At 39.8% G+C, this 16,491-nt stretch overlaps 1 protein-coding gene across 1 annotated transcript in view; it reads left to right on the top strand.

Moving 5' to 3' along the window:
- Positions 1–16,491, top strand: part of LOC135203464 (multiple PDZ domain protein-like) — a 658,890-nt gene that overhangs the window by 632,044 nt on the left and 10,355 nt on the right. The window contains 5 exon segments of the mRNA XM_064233189.1: positions 7,170–7,187; positions 9,619–9,726; positions 13,758–13,913; positions 15,569–15,721; positions 15,895–16,085. Of these exon segments, the coding sequence (XP_064089259.1) occupies positions 7,170–7,187; positions 9,619–9,726; positions 13,758–13,913; positions 15,569–15,721; positions 15,895–16,085 (626 nt within the window).

Genomic DNA, 16,491 nt, shown 5'->3' with positions numbered 1-16,491 from the left:
TCATGAAGAGAGCACCTGAGGATCTAGAAGAAGTACGAGATAGAAAGGCTCTAAGAGTTGATACTGGGCAGAGAGAAGGATCCTGTGGAAGTGGGATAACCTTCCAAGGGGCCCACCTTGCAAGAGGATCTTCATTTTTGGCTAAAAAGCTACGATCCGGAGCAAGTAGAACTTCTCCTGATGGGAGGAATTCCACATGACCCGCATCCCTGGATAGAGCCGACAGTTCTGAAATTCTAGCTCCTGAGGCTAGGCTTAATAAGAATAATGTCTTCCTCAGGAGCATTATGAATGTACAAGATGAGTTGTCAGTATCTGAAGCTAGTTTGAGGACGTCATTTAAGAACCATGAAACTGTAGTAGGCCTCTGGGAAGGTCTAAGTCTAGCACAGGCTTTAGGGATAGATGTGAAATAAGATTCAGTCAAATCTATCTGAAAACCTACTTGAAAGATTTTCTTCAAAGCCGATTTATGAGTGGTAATCGTGCTAGCTGCTAAACCTTTTTCAAATAAGGATCTGAAAAAGGATATAGCCAAATTAACTGTCATGGTTGCAGTGTTCGATTCTCTCAAGAAAGATGCTAATTTTTTAACAGCTGAGTCATATTGTCTAATGGTTGACTCTCTCTTATCTGATTCTAGGAAGAGAATATTCTGTGGATCAATGTCAGCATCTTTATTAGCCGCAAACTTCATGAAGTCCATAAAGTTAGGGTCTGGAGAGTTCCTGAGGAAGCGAACACAGTCCTCATTTGTACTGATTGTGATAGTTTGGGATTGGGGATCCGTTGAGGTCGGAGACCCAATTCCAAGAGAAGAGGATACCAGTTGCTCTTGGGCCAGTCCGGTGCAATCAGAGCTACTATCCCTTTGAAAGACCTTAGTTTGTCTAGGACTTTCAAGAGAAGATTCACTGGAGGAAAAACATAAATTCTCCTCCACTGATTCCAATCTAACGACAGGGCGTCCGTGGCATAAGCCAGAGGGTCCAGGTTGGGGGCCACATAGCAAGGGAGCTTGTGGTTCGCTTGTGAGGCGAAGAGATCCACTTGGAGACCTGGGACTCTCCGGCTTACCCACTGGAATGACCCGACGTCCAGAGACCACTCTGATTCCAGAGGAACTGACCGGGACAGAGCGTCTGCTATCAATTATTTACTACCTCCGCCAGGTGAGTGGCAGACAGATGCCATTTGTGTTTGTTTGCTAATGCAAAGATGGCTATCATGACATGGTTCACATGTTTGGATTTGGACCCTCCTCTGTTGATGCAATGAACTACCACTGCACTGTCCAAAACTAGCCTTAGATGAGACTTCTTCGGGGGAAGCAGTCTCTTCAGAGTAAGAAATACTGCCATTGCTTCCAACACGTTTATGTGGAGCTGGCGAAATTGAACTGACCAAGTCCCCTGAACCTGTTTGAACTGAGAGTATCCCCCCCACCCGGACAGGGATGCATCCGTGTGAATGGTTAGCACTGGGAGGGGATATTGAAGGGGTACTTTCTTGGCTAAGTTCTTTACTTTTGACCAAGGCCGTAGTTGGTTGCGAAGGATCTGTGGAATTACTGACAACTTGTCTCGATATTTGGAGTTTGCTTTTGACCGCCAAATTCGATTTATATCTTTCAGCCTTGCTTTCAGAAGGATATCTGTTACCGAAGCAAACTGAAGAGACCCTAGGATTCTCTCCTGGTTTCTTCTTGACGTTTGTTTGCATTTGAGGAATTGCCTGACAGATTTTGCTATTTCCTTCCGTTTGGCCACTGGAATTGATAGATTGTGGGAAGACAAATCCCATTGGATTCCTAGCCACTGAAAACGAGATTCCGGAGTAAGTCTGGATTTCGTTTTGTTTATCTGGAACCCCAGATGTTCCAGAAAGTGAACTACCTTTTTGGTAGCTTCGAGACATTCCTCGACTGTTGGTGCCCAGATCAACCAATCGTCGAGGTATGCCGCTACCATGATTCCCTGAGCTATCAATTGTTGTACAACCACTTCTGCTATCTTTGTGAATACCCTGGGGGCTACATTCAGACCGAAGGGCATCACTTTGAATGAGAATGTCTGATTTCCTAGCCTGAATCCTAGGAATGGGCGGGAGTGCCTGGCTATAGGGATATGATAGTATGCGTCTGTAAGATCGATGGAGCATGTGACGGCTCCACGCGGAAGTAAGGTCCTTACTTGCGAGAGGGTAAGCATCTTGAACTTGTCGCAGCGAATGAAAGAGTTTAGCTTTGACAAGTCTAAGATTACCCTTCTTTTTGTTGAGCCTTTCTTTGGCACGCTGAATAAGCGCCCTTGAAATTTTAGATGTTTGACTCTCGCAATAGCTCCTTTCTGAAGGAGTTCTTCCGCGTAATCTATCAATTCCTTTGACGGTACCTGATGAAATGATTTGATTGGAGGAGGATCTTTGATCCAACTCCAGCCTAATCCTTTGGACACTATGCTCTGTGCCCAATTGCTGAACCCCCACCTGTGGCGGAAGAGGAACAGCCTCCCTCCTACCTGGGGAGCCTCATTGCTGATGGGCGGGTTGGCCACCACGCCCTCCTCTGAACTGTCTACTCCTCGTGCCCCTTCCTGCGCCACGCTGACGAAAGTAACCTCTCGCCCTACCTCTCGGTTGAGAGTAGCCTTGAGCCTCATAAGCAGGGTTGAAGGCCGGCGAGATAGCGTAGGAAGTGGATGGTTGAGATTGCTGGGGCACCAGGAGGAAAGGTTGGTTCTGCTTAGAGGTGGAAGGTTGTCCCTGTTGGGTAACTGGGACTGCCTGCACAAATTGCTGCTGTTGCTGGAGTTTCTTATATGGCTGGAACCTCTTACCAGCCTTCTTTGGTTTCTTGCCAGCAGTGGGAACGGATTCCTGTTTCCTCTTTGAGGAAATACCCCACCTAGCTCTAAGGCTCTGGTTGAGTCTAGCAGCTTCGTGGTGGACCTCGTTCACTGCGGATTCTGGGAAGAGATCCGCTCCCCACATGCTTGCAGCCAAGAGTCTATTAGGCTCATGCCTGATTGTGCACTCTTGTAGGACATGCTTCCGGCAGTTCCTCCTAGCCTGGAAGAAGTCAAAAGCGTCCGTTAGAACCGTCTGAAACTGAGATTTCGCCAGAATCTTGAACAGCGGTTCCGTAGCGTAGGAAAGGGCAGCCATTTCTGTGATGATGAGGGAATTGAGGGACCTGCCAAACCTAGTTCGCGCATCGAACTCTGCCTGGATTAGGGAATCCGGCAGCCTAGGTAATTTCTCACCGAACTGGTCCATGGCGCAGTCCGGCTTGAGTTTACCCAGCGTGAATGTAGCTGGCAAGTTTTCCCACAATTCTCCGAAGGCGGGGAAGAGCGGAGAAGTAGACTCCGCCTCCCTCAACTGTGGAATGGGCTCATCCTTGAGGACTGCCTGAAGGGACTTCTCCACTAATTTCGTGGCGAACGGAAGAGAAACCTCCTCTTCCGTCGCGAAAATAGTGAAGGGACTCTTGTAGGCCTGGAGTTTAGTGTTAGTACACTCCCAGTCCTCAAGGCAGTGAACCCATTCCCGCTGGGCGTGATCTCTACTATAAAGAACTGACTCCTTAGAGATTTTGTCTTCTCTCGTCAGAGCCGTTGGCGTCAGCCTAGCATAACCGATGAAAGGCTGCGTCAGACCCGGAGGGTAGAACTCGAAGTCCTCAATCCTTCGAGTTCCACACTCCGAGATAGAAATCATTCCGTCCTTGAATGGAGCGTAGGCAGCTACTCTCCATGGGTTCTCCATAGAGAAAGCTGGCAAGGAGTCATAAGGTGGAAGTTGAAGAATCCCGTGTTAGATGCTGGGGAGACTGGGGGAGGAGCCTGAGCTAGCCCAGCTACTCGGTCCTCATTCTCTCTCATTCTATTAGAGAGATCCTGGATTGACTGTCCAGATTGAGACAGACTGTTTGATAATTGCGCAAACATCTGCTCGAACCGCGTTCCCAGTGCGGAGATCTGGGAGCCTACTAGCACGCCCACCTGTTCCATCACCCCTGCTGAGAAAGTAGAGGGATCGAAGGTGCTGGTGCTTGCTACCCCTGCCGGCATAGCCGGAGTGGAAGCAGAGGAGGCGGGAGAAGGCAGTGACTCGGTGGGAGCGCGAGCCTTCTCCTTCGAAGCCTTGCTTCTGGAGCTCTTCGATTGGGAAGAGCCCGGCTTTGCCTTCACCGCATCGGCATAGGAAGTCGACGACTTCCTAGCCGAAGAAGACGAAGACGACTTCCTAGAAGTCGACTTAGATAAGGTCTTCGGTTCTCTCTTTCCCTTCTCCTTAGGAGGTACAGAGAGAGCGGGAGGGCGAATAGGGATCTCGGATCCCGCAAAGCCTTGGAAAGAAGCGGAAGAAGAGGGGACAGGAGAAGATCCAGGAGCGCCCAGGAAGACCTTGGGCGCCCGACATACCTACCTCAACCAACAAATCCTCCCCACCTACCGCCATGGGCTCAAGGTTAAGGTCCAGGGCAGCGACGTCCGGGACCGACTCCTGGGAGGCTACGACCCCAAACGATTGCTGGAGTTCTTGCTGGATGGAGGCTATCAGTGGGGCAGCGGACAAGGGGTCGACGTAACCCGTCGACTTGCCCGCGGGGAAGATCTGGACGGCCAGCTTTTTGTCCAAAATGTAGGGCTGGCCCTTGGCGGCGTTCTTCCCAAAGCCGCCCACCCACGCTTTCAGGGTGGCGAGGGCGACTTCCCTCACACCGGTAGCCTGAAAGAAAGGTGAGATTAGCTGCCAATTGTGGAACGGGGTTAACAAACTTACGACTAGAAGTTGTTAGTAAAACCATAAGTAAGCCTATAATGGACTTACCCCATCTCCCAGCTGACCGATCAGGTCGTAGCATATGGCGCAGGCTTCAGGGTGCCAGACAATCGTCTCGTTGAACGATGTGGCACAAGGGGCGTGAGACCTGCACTCATCATGTCCACAGGGGTCGTAAAGCGTCGCGTTACAGGCTGGGACCTGGCAGTTGGTAGCCTGTAAGTGAAAAAGTACATGAGTACCAAGTAAACACTTACAGCCTAACATATGCTCCGCTGGTGCCGGAGCGATAAAGTTAGATAAAACCAGAGCCCCGCCAAAATACGTGTGGTAACTAGGTTGGTATATAGGCTATGGCTCCGCCGATGGCGGAAGCACAAGAATCAACCAACTAGGAGTGGTGGTAATGGAAACCACGACAGAAAATGGCGGGGATGGTTGATAAAATAATAATAATAACACACAAATCATTGTAAAATATTGTATAATTAGGGTATATATCCTTAAAATAACGAAAATAAAACAACTTCTCTCCGCCCGTCTACTAGAAGAGTGCGTAGGTAAGGGGTAAGCTCCCTTCCGGTAGCGGGGGAGAGATAAATAAGGATATAGTAGGCAAGCAACCGACCACTCGTAGTACCCACCGTGCCCGCTAGCGGAGCCAGAAACCTATAACCAAAGGTGCCCCGGCTGCGACGGAAGGCTCCTTTCGTGTCGTAAGGGAGGTGGCTGAGCAACTGGGGAGGGGGGGAGGAAGGTCTCGGCGAAACACGGCGGGAGCGAGAAAAGGGGGGAGGGATGGCCTACTCCTCCCCGCCTCACCAACTACCCGCATGGAGACCCGGTACCTCATAGTGGTCGCCCTATACCCCCCGCTGGGAGGACCCCTGGTCACCTCCGAAAGTGTGAGAGAAGGCGATGAGGTTGTCATAACAACCAAGGGGTCCCCCAGCTCCTCCCTATATCAGAGAGGGAGGGAAGGGGCAGGGTAAGGTGCTATGGAACACGTGACCGCAAGTGGCCTAGGCCGCGAGCAACACAACCGTGGAAGGGCCACGTGAACCAAGCTGTACCAATACATGGAACAAGCACCTAGGCTAGCCTAACACCCTAAATAAATAAATAAATATACATCGAAAGGTGGAAGAGACACTTTTAGTAAAAGAGAAAGAAGCCCAGGAGGAGGCAGACTGTTCCAAGAAACAGGAGCCTACTCGGAGCCAGCGATAGCCGATGTAGAGCAAGAGCCGGGATGCTGGGCCGGAAAATAATAATAGCCCTAAATACCAAGCTAAGAGAATGGTAGGAGGGCTGAACTAGCTAAAACTCGATGTAAAACAATGAATGTGATAAAGTAAGCCCATAAGTATAAGAAGTCCCAGTATGGAGGACCGGGAATTCTTACGAGGCGGCATGGCCGCCACGAGACAACCGGGGAACCGTATATGACCTATTAAGAGGAAAATACTGGTACCCGGAAGATAAAACTAAGGTAAAATGTTACTTATGAGTTACTTAACTTAGCCGTGGCAATTGCAGAGCGTTCCATCGTAGATAGTATGGATAAAATCCAATAAAGCACGAGCACAAGAAAATGGCGACTTGTCGCTGGTGCTAAAAAATAAGGATGACCGCTAGGGGCGCTGCTGTCCGTGGCGTCCTCTAGTAGTAGTAGTAGAGGCTGCATCGCCCGTTGGTATCAGCTCTCTCTTGGGGGGATTCTGATAGGAAGTTCTAATTGGTGTTTGGCTCGTGGTAGTGTTCCACACTCGCCCCTTTATCATACCGACACTTCTTTTTAAGAGTGAGCGAGTCAGTTTTACTGACATTTTCTTAATTTTGTTTTTCTCTGGTAATTTTAGGCTAATTTTACCTAGAAAGAATGATATTAAGGATACTTTTCATAGGCCGACACGAGCTGAGCCCAGAAAATGACTACCAATGAATTCAGCAGGAAAAGTCATAGGCATTGAATATTGCAGATTTGTTTAATATGAAGCACCTGTTTAGGATTAAGCTATTAAGAATGACTATCTCTTTCTGGAAATCTAAATGAAACTGTTTTCCCCCCTTTATTGTTTTGCATGTAAAGATTGTGTAAGTCCTACCTTTATTAGGGATGGATTGTATGAGGTAAATTTTGTTGAAGTAAGTTCTGACAAAGGGGGCTTGAATTCTATTTTAAACAGATCAAAGTGAATGATTAACTCTTATTAATTTGTAACACGAGTTCTTTGTGTATTTAGTTTTTGTTTTTCTGTTTATGTTGTAATTTTTGTGATAAAACTACAGAGAATAGTGCATGGTTATGCATTAATTTATTTTTTATGTTGGACCACGAAATCGCATGATTTGTTAATCCTTTTTACTTTCGTTTATAGAAGGCGGAGCCACCGGCGGTAGGTAACATGGGGTACTATCGATCAAATTCCCAAATTCTCATTATTTAACTTTATTTGGTGGTCAGAAAACTTGTCCTTCTCAGACTAGATGTTATTTTTGTTCCTATCACACAAAGAAACTAAGATTTATGTTATAGATTTTAGTTTTTTTTGTCTAATAGGTATGTTTATACATTGTAATTTTTTTATTGAAAATAAAACCAGTTCACAGGTTGAAGTACGAATTAATCTTTTTTTCAACCTTGAATGAATTTGATAACTTGTAAATTGCTCCAAATGCTGAATGTCCTAAGAGACATTTCAAACTGTTTAGGACATTGAAAGATTTAATAAGTTTTCTCAGGTGTCCCATCAAATAATAGTTAATTGCTGTATATTGCAGGAAGGAAATTTGGGAATTTGAATAACATATAGGCTATTGTATCTAGCAAGCACAAAGCATTTCTTGATCGCTTAAGAATATTTTGTTTGCGCATTGTGCCCTCTGGCACGAAGCATGCCTGATCAGCTGCATCAGGAGCTGTGCAAAAGCAACCATTGCTAAGTATAGTAATGGCCAACCAGTGTGCGTAGTGAGCGTACATGTCACTGCTTTAAGTACTGTACTATTTGACTACAGTACAAGATAATTTAAATCAGACATATTTTACCTTTGATGTCGTTAACTTAAAAGTTGAAGAACATTGATGTTGCCAAGGATTGGGAGGGACATATTACAGGTAGATAATTAAGGAATTAATCTTACCAATTATGCAAATAATAATAAGAATTGTGTAAATTACTAATTTAATTTCCTATCCCAATTTCTAGATACTATTTACCAAGAAAACATAAGACAAACATTTTGAGTTAACACAACTTCTGTTCTGTAAATGATAGTTTGTAGTATTCATTTTGTAATCACATTTTAAAACATCTAGCCATTTACTGTGTAGGAATTTTAAGTCACTCATTAGGTTAATTGAATGACGATTGAATTATGCAGGGTTATTTTGGCATTCCATAAATATGCGGTGTTATATAGCCTAATGTTTAGGATCATCATGCATTTTGTTTTTAGGTGTACAAATTTTGGAAAAAGGTGTGATGTATATTACCATTTTGGTTTGACATATTTTCCTACACATATTGAGAAAGGAAATGCACAAAATACCAACCAAAGAAGCATTTTCCACTTGGCTGTCAACTTTTAATTAAACATTGAAAGGTATTATTTCAAATTGGAGCCATTTTTAAAAGAAAGCTGCTATCACAATTCTAGGGTTATGGAGTGATCTGTGAATTGCCAATTATATATAAAGTAGTGTGCTGATCATCTTCATGATACTTTTAAAATATAAGTAAAAAGTAAAAACATCACAATTTATAATCGAATTGGGTAATGATAAACTAAATATTGTAAGTGAAGGAAAGTGCAGTGTTTGTTGGGTGTTATCACTGATATATTTGAAGCTTCCCTTTAGAAAAACCGAAATACGGTACTTAAAACAATCAATCTCTCTCTCTTTCTCTTCTCTTCTTCTTCAAAACCTTATACAAAAAGTGTAACAGATTGAATGGATTTTCAGTTTTAATGAATTTCAAGTGTATCCGTGTGAATATTCACAAAGAATTGTGATACAGCACATATGTGCTGACAGTTTTTCATTTTACAAATGGCCTCTCCACAAGTAGCTAGCTCTGGTATTATTTTGAAAGCTAAATTTACTGATGTAATTTGCCTACGACATGTTTCAGTTGCACATCTGTTTTTTTTTATATGCAATCTGTTATTGTCAAGAGATTGTCTTTTGCACTGTTTCAGATTCCCCACCAAAATTTAACTCTTGCCCATAAGTTAAGATATATTTAAAGCTGTGTGTTTGGTGTTTCCCAGAATCTTAACGTAAGTGGAATGCATACATATGTTTAATTACAGTTCCTATTCCTTTGAGGATCTGTAATGTGATACACCAGTACAGTGCAGGGACTAATCATATTTTAAAAAATCTCATCTTGGGTCCCAAGAGAGAGAAGATTCTGTTCACTGCTTGCAGCCTTAATGAGTTAGTCTTGAGGGATTGTACAGTGATGCTGGGCTCTCCTTAGCAAGTGCTGTAAGTCGTAATCAGTATTGTAAGGACGGCGTTTGCTAAAGTACTTTTCGCCGGAATATTTTGTATATAAAAATGCTTGATAAATGTTTGATAAATGCTGGTTGTGTATTAAAAATGTTTCACACCATTTTTGACATTACAACCATGTATTTAAGTAAGGCATTGTCAGAGTTTAATAGGATTATGAATTGAGTTATTTTTTTTATATAAAAGCACTGTCATTAATGGTGGTTCTGCAGACTCCAAGAGACAATGCTTTGGATGCATTATTAAATGCTTGAAATTTTATTTTTTTACAATGAGATAATTTACATATGCTTAAATCATTGCAGGATCCAGCAACAGCTGAGATTAGGCCTGGTCGAGAGACCACCATAGAAATAGTCAAGGAGAAGATGGGATTAGGTCTGTCCATTGTCGGTGGTTCTGACACACTACTGGTAAGTCAATATTTATGTTGTTTTTATCGATTTAGGAAATGTTTTTTGAATGAAATTATAGAAGCGATTGAGACCAGGTAACTTGTTGCTGTAGTCCACAGTGTTGAGGCTCAAAAAGTAAAAGATAAGAGTAAACTTGATAATTTTTCTGAAAGAAGAAAATTCAAGCTCATTAAACAAGCCAACAGAAGTCAAGTGTCAAAAGACACTTTGATTGCCACTATCAGAAGAGAGCCAAGTTGTAGTACAGGCCACTTCAAACTGATGGAAGATATTTTCAAAGGTCCTTACATTAGCTGATGAATTGAAAAAACTACCTACTCTTTTTATTATCAATTGTCGAGTGTCTGAAACAGGTAACCCATGTCATTGATAGAAATGAGGGTACCCTATATTTATGAGATTAAAGAAAAGTTTTACTTGGAAGTTTAACGAGATTTTTAAATAATTCAAAACTTTGTTGATATTTTAATTCTTAACTACTTAGTTTTTTTATTATCCTTATTCCTCACCTATATTAATACCATAAAAAATTTGTTAGATTGTTGTTGATATAATATTTTGGCTCATTAACGTAAGTGGAATGTGATGGTACTGAATGGTTCCACTAGAGACAAAAAAAGTTCCAGCTGTTGTGCACCTATTAATTGCAATGCAGCATACACCATTTTGTTTGACTGCACTAAGATACATTAACTAGATTTAAAGACTTTGTTGAAATAATGAATAAGGATTTTCATGCACTGATAGTAACCTCCTTCTCACTTTTCGCTTTTCATGAAATCGCCAAAAACAGAGGGTAAGTAGTACCATTTTGAGCTGAAAAATGTCTGTCTGGCTTCCATCTGTCAATAATTTTATTTGTGTTCTTGTGTATTTTTGTTATTTATTATTTGTTTTTATTTATTTTCAAGCGTTGTGTATGTGTACCAACTCTTAACGTCAGCTAATTGCAGGTTTCATGTATTTTCACGGAGCATCAAGTTTTTTTTATCTATTATTAAGGTGCTCTCAAGCAAAATGCCACTCATTTAACAATAAGTTCCTGTTTTTTAATTTTTTTTTAAATAAAACTCAAAGAACTCCTCACAGGTCAGATTCAAAAGTTCTTTAATTATGTAATTTCTTGACATGGGTGTTAGGAACTTGTGTATGAGGAAGTATCCAATCTCGATGCATTCCTGTATTTAAGAATATCACGTTAGTCAAAGCCTTTATATTGGTTTAATTTTTTTTATTCCAAATGTTATTAATGTGCTTCCTCCTAAATCTTATGTGCCTTGAAAACAATATTTATTGAACTTTCATACATTCATATATACAAGAGTACAGGCAGCTATATTGAGTTCAGGCAGGAAGATAAGGTAGCCTTGTATCTTACCTTTAATAGTTATGTGGATCAAAATAGGTTCACAATACTACGTACAGTATGAGATTAATAATCTGTAAGTTCATAAAAGATTCAATTAAGCAGTGCAAGTTTAGCTTAGACTTAGTATTATTAAGTATGCTGCATATACACAATGGAGATAAGATCTTTGTTGTAGATTCTATGCTGTTGTATCAAGTCAACATCATAAAGTGAACCAACATGGTTCACTGTTAAGATTACGTACTGCTAAGCTGGCATTGTAAGGTCTGTGGTTTTTAATTCCTACTTGTGACTCAAGTCATCCCAGCTCTCACCAATACACATTCTCAATGCTGTTCAATGATATGGGACTGACCTTGACTTACATATCAACACAAGTGATACAGTGGCATATTCAGCCGGATATTACATTGCTTCAATTCAAAACATTCTCATTACATCTCTTGTACAGGTGTACTGTAATACAATCCTTCCTTCCATTCGCATTTCAGCAGCACGCATTTTTTTAAGGCGTTTGAATATTGTGGAAAAACAAATTAGAAGCTCTGCATGATGTACAGTGTCTGCGCTTAGGTGCATACAGTAGTACTTCACTTCTAGGCATTGCTGAATTTGTCTTTTTGGCTGTTCTGTGAAATGTGAACTCTCTTCATTTGTCTTGATTTGGGGCTTGTTAGGATTGTGGCATTTTGCCAAACAAGATTGAAGATAATTTCATAATAGCAATTAAATTTACTCTTGTGCATAAGTAATCTGAGTTAAAAAAAAATGTTTCATTTTGCTGAATTCTGAAAGTCAGTCGATATCTTTAATGATTCCACCTCACATTCAGAATTTAAAAAGACAGTTAGCATTTCATTACAAGTCATAGCCTCTTCATAAAATCTGTCAATGCCACATTCTAGTAGTACCACATTGACAATATCTGCAACTCATGGGCTATAAAAAATCCTTCATATTAGTGAGGATCATCTGCTTAAGGCATAATCATTTTGAGAGACAAAGCAGGCTCTGTAGTTGTTCAGTAGTTGTGCTTGTGGAGTAGTCGGATAAAGTTTAGTCTTATTGAACACTTTAAAAGTTCATAGTAATGTTTTGGAATGCTACAGTTCTGCTAATTTGTCAACCAAAATGCTTTTCTTCCGATAGATATGATGTAATTTCACTCTGTAATCACTTGATAGTTATGAAATAATTGTGGTCTTAGTTATGGTGCTAGTAAATTTGGTCGAACCGTCTTTTTACATTGGTCCACCCAAACCCTAATTAAGCAGTTACTGTCAGCATCACTTGACATCCAGGTAAAATATATTTTTCAGGCAATAAATCAAAGATCTTATTGGATCCTGTAAACAAATGTAACATTCCTGAGTCCATTATGAAGAATAATGAAGATATTTTGTATAAATGTACTAATTTAACTTAGGAGAAAGTGTTGAGTATGGGACACAAATCCAGTTATGAATTGTTAGCCAGATTTCTCAATATTCAGTCTAATCTTGAAGATTTTATGAAACTTATTTTTATTAGAGCAATCCTTTCAGGTTAGCCCTGTAAAAGTTGAACAGTTTTAGCTGGGTCTTGGTTAAGCTAAAATTTTTAGTGAACTAAATTTGTCATAGCTTAATTAATTACATATTTGCTAGAATAAAATAGCATGAAACTCCTTGTTTATGAGTGGTATCTTACTTGACGCCTTTGATTTTTGTCATTTTATTTTCTAAGATTCCAGCAGCTTACATTGTTTATGTAAAGCAGAGTTATATGATTTAGTTTAGCACTGATTAAACTTTCTTTGTGTGGGAGTGTGTGCTTTGTTTTATGCTTTTAGTTAATCATTTGCTAATTCTCAAATTTCTCAGGATCTTTTTAAATTATAAATAACGCTATTAAAATTGAAGTGCATAAAGATTTACTAGTAATTTGCACATGTTCATCAACAGTAAATCTGTATGCAATGAATAAACTATAAACTTTGAGTAAAAATAGCAAAATAACCTTTACACAGATACCATTGCTTTCCCCACTTTTACAATTTAATACATATGTGGTTCTTTAATTTTAGTCATTTACTCACATAGTGCTTGTCTAACTTTTCATGTCACAACATTACATTGACTGCTTTAGGAAATATGACTGGTTAGAAGTGTTCTATGAAACACGGCAGAATATATGTTTGCTTATACTGTATATAAGAGGACTTTGTTATTTATCAGCTGCCATAGATTATGATTATTTTCTCCTGTGCTACCATCTTACATGTACGTAATTCATTTTTCTATATAGTATCTCTTAAATTGAATGTAAAAAGTGCACCGTTTGTTTAGGTTAGGAATTATGTGGAATTGCTGGTGGCTACCAGATATCTAGAAAATATTCCTGTGCAGGCTATGGCATGGGTAACAAATTCTTAAGTAAAAAGACCCTATCAGAAAGGAGAGGCTCCCAAAGCGTCCGTAAATTTGAGGTGCTATGTTTTTGTAATAGGTTTTGAAGTTGGTTACAGTGTTTTCTAATTCAATTCAATTTCATAAACACAATACATATAAATTCTGTGATAAATTACATGCAATTAACCAGATCATAAATATGCTGTTAATTTTAAGCAGATCACATACATTGTACATTTTGTAATGTTTGTATCCGTCTTCGTTCCTAGGGTGCTATTATTATTCACGAAGTGTATCCTGACGGTGCCGCGGCAAAGGATGGAAGACTTAAGCCAGGGGACCAGATTCTGAACGTAAATAATGAGAACTTCAGAGAAATCACTCACCAAAAGGCCCTTAGTGTCTTACGACAGACTCCTTCAAAGGTACGGTGACCTACTTGTTTTCTGAAGGTACTTTATTCATTCAGAAAGTCTTGATACTAATGTGTTGAAAGGTCAGATTCATTTTCAGAGCTTTAATGAATGCAAAGTTTGTGTGTGAATTATGTATGTATTATTGCAATTATATATGGGATATACACAGTATATTTATTTCTAATTCAGTCTCTACTTTCTGTCTTTCCCTTACTTTGTTTGCAGGAGTAATTTAGTTTAATTCGTAATGTTGATAGCACATTCAATACTTTGAATAACTGTACTATTTGAATAATTGTACTATTGTAATTAAGACTGAAAAAAAAACAAGTCTGCCACAAAACTGCATACTTGCATAAATCTTATAGAAAAGATATCCTGTATAACACAGTAGCACTGTAACTTAATTTAACATATTGATGATCATAAATGCAGCTTATCATGATCATATAACACCTTTTCAATGACCACAGCCTTCCTTTTTTATTTTTTCTTTGAATGTACCTTACTCTAACAGGATGGAGAAAAGGTAACTTTGTATACGGGTGCTTACACCATAGTAGTGATGATGTTTATACTGTATGCTTTTTTTCTATCGTACAGTTACGTATCACAATATCAGTAATCCCTTTTGCTTTAGAAATACGGTGTCATTGTGTATGTATTGCAGTATGAAATTTATGCTTTACGTAAAGAATACTTGTTGATCTAGCTTGTATTATTTTAATACTGGTAAATATACTATACTAAAAGCCTGAGTACAACATCAGTGGGAATTACTGTAGCATTAGAAAAATACAAAGGTAAACAAGTCCTGTGCAGTACCTTGGAATAATCATTCTTTGTGGAGGCACCACGTCAATTTCTTTGCAGAATTTACCCAGTATGCCTGGTTATTATTTACAAAAATTTGGTAATAATGAAAGGTAGTTGTAGCATTGATAAAATTAAGCTTTGAGAATGGCAAAACTTAGAATCTCCGAGGCCTTATGTTTTACTAAATATTATTGGCAGCAGAGGTGGGTATAAGGCAGCCCCCTCTTACAGAGCCTGAAATGCATTACATACATGCTCTTGGATATTGATACAGATACACTGAACTAATTTTGGAAGACTGTTCAGATACTGACATAATTTTTGGAAAACTGTACAGGTTATCCAAGAGCTTTGCATTTAGCCAAAATGCAGAAATCCTTAATATAGGTTTGTATAGTTGTTTACCTTTAGAACAAAACTGAAGCTCCCTCATTGCATTCTAACCTCAAAAACTTGATTAATCAACAGTAATTTTTTAAGTTTATTTATTCAGTTCTCCTATTTATTGTACAACAGTGCTTTGACATAAGTAATTATTATGGCTCGCTTAAATTCTTTAAGAAGATGGCAAACTGCAATTTGAACACCTTTTAACTGAATATTACAGATAAAGAAAATTTCAGTGTAAAAGCCCACTCAATAAGTTTTGCTTTTATTACCTGCAGTCTCTTAGATTCAGTATTCAAAATATGCCCTCTTTCTCTCTAGCCTTGTTTCTAGTACAACAAGATGCCTATTTTGTACATACATTGTGTATATGTACTGTGATATTGATTAGAGACCTCTATCTTCATTGTTCCTAAGAAAATCTACCAAGCTTTCCAATGACATAATCATCCTTGTTCCAGGTGAAGATGGTGGTATATCGTGAGGAAGGAACACAAAAAGAAGAAGATCTCTATGATGTGATCACCGTCCAGCTTACAAAAAAATCTGGTAAAGGTCTCGGCCTGTCAATCGTGGGCAGGAAGAACGGACCAGGCGTTTTTATATCCGATGTGGTGAGTTCAGTTTTAACAAGCCTTGAAATTTGCTGTGCCTCGCCAAGTACAATATTTTACGTCATTGTAATACAGTAAAAGAAGGTCATTACAGAGAGAGGGAGAACTCTGTAATAAGTTCCAGCAAGTTATATTTTGGTTGAACTAAAAAAAAAATTTTCATTTTTTCCCAGGTGCCAGGTGGAGTAGCAGAAAGTGATGGGCGCCTTATGCAAGGAGACCAGATCCTGGAAGTCAACGACAAAGATTTGAGAAATGCCACGCAAGAACAGGCAGCAGCCATCTTGAAATGTGCTCCTGGTTCAGTTTCCATGAAACTGGGAAGACTCAAAGCTGGCAAGAAGTCCAATGCCAACAATAATGCGTAAGTATTGGCTTTTAAATTATTGCCATTAATCTGTGATGTTACATTAAATATAGTTTATTGCAGTTTTTTAAGATCTGAAATTTAAATACAATTGAAGTTTGCATACAGGCTTGACCTTGGAGTCTGAAGTAGTATAAAGGTATTTGTGCAAAAATAGTCATTTTGTTGATCAGTTGTGAATTTAAATATGTTCTAAATTTTAACGAAAGCTATGATGTATAATTAGTAATAAATATTTTTTATTTAATGCAAAACCAGGAAGTAGAGGTTAGTACCTTTTATTATTGGTTGTAGCATGAGAACTGTGCCAGACTATTATAATGTCAGTCTCTAGCTTCAGTGTATTGCCGATTGACCGTACAGTACGTACTTAGAAAACAAATATTACTCATCGCAAGACAAT

Source organism: Macrobrachium nipponense, chromosome 36 (assembly GCF_015104395.2).
Source record: "Macrobrachium nipponense isolate FS-2020 chromosome 36, ASM1510439v2, whole genome shotgun sequence".
Taxonomy (NCBI): Eukaryota; Metazoa; Arthropoda; class Malacostraca; order Decapoda; family Palaemonidae; genus Macrobrachium; species Macrobrachium nipponense.
This window is presented reverse-complemented; position numbering and strand designations above follow the sequence as displayed.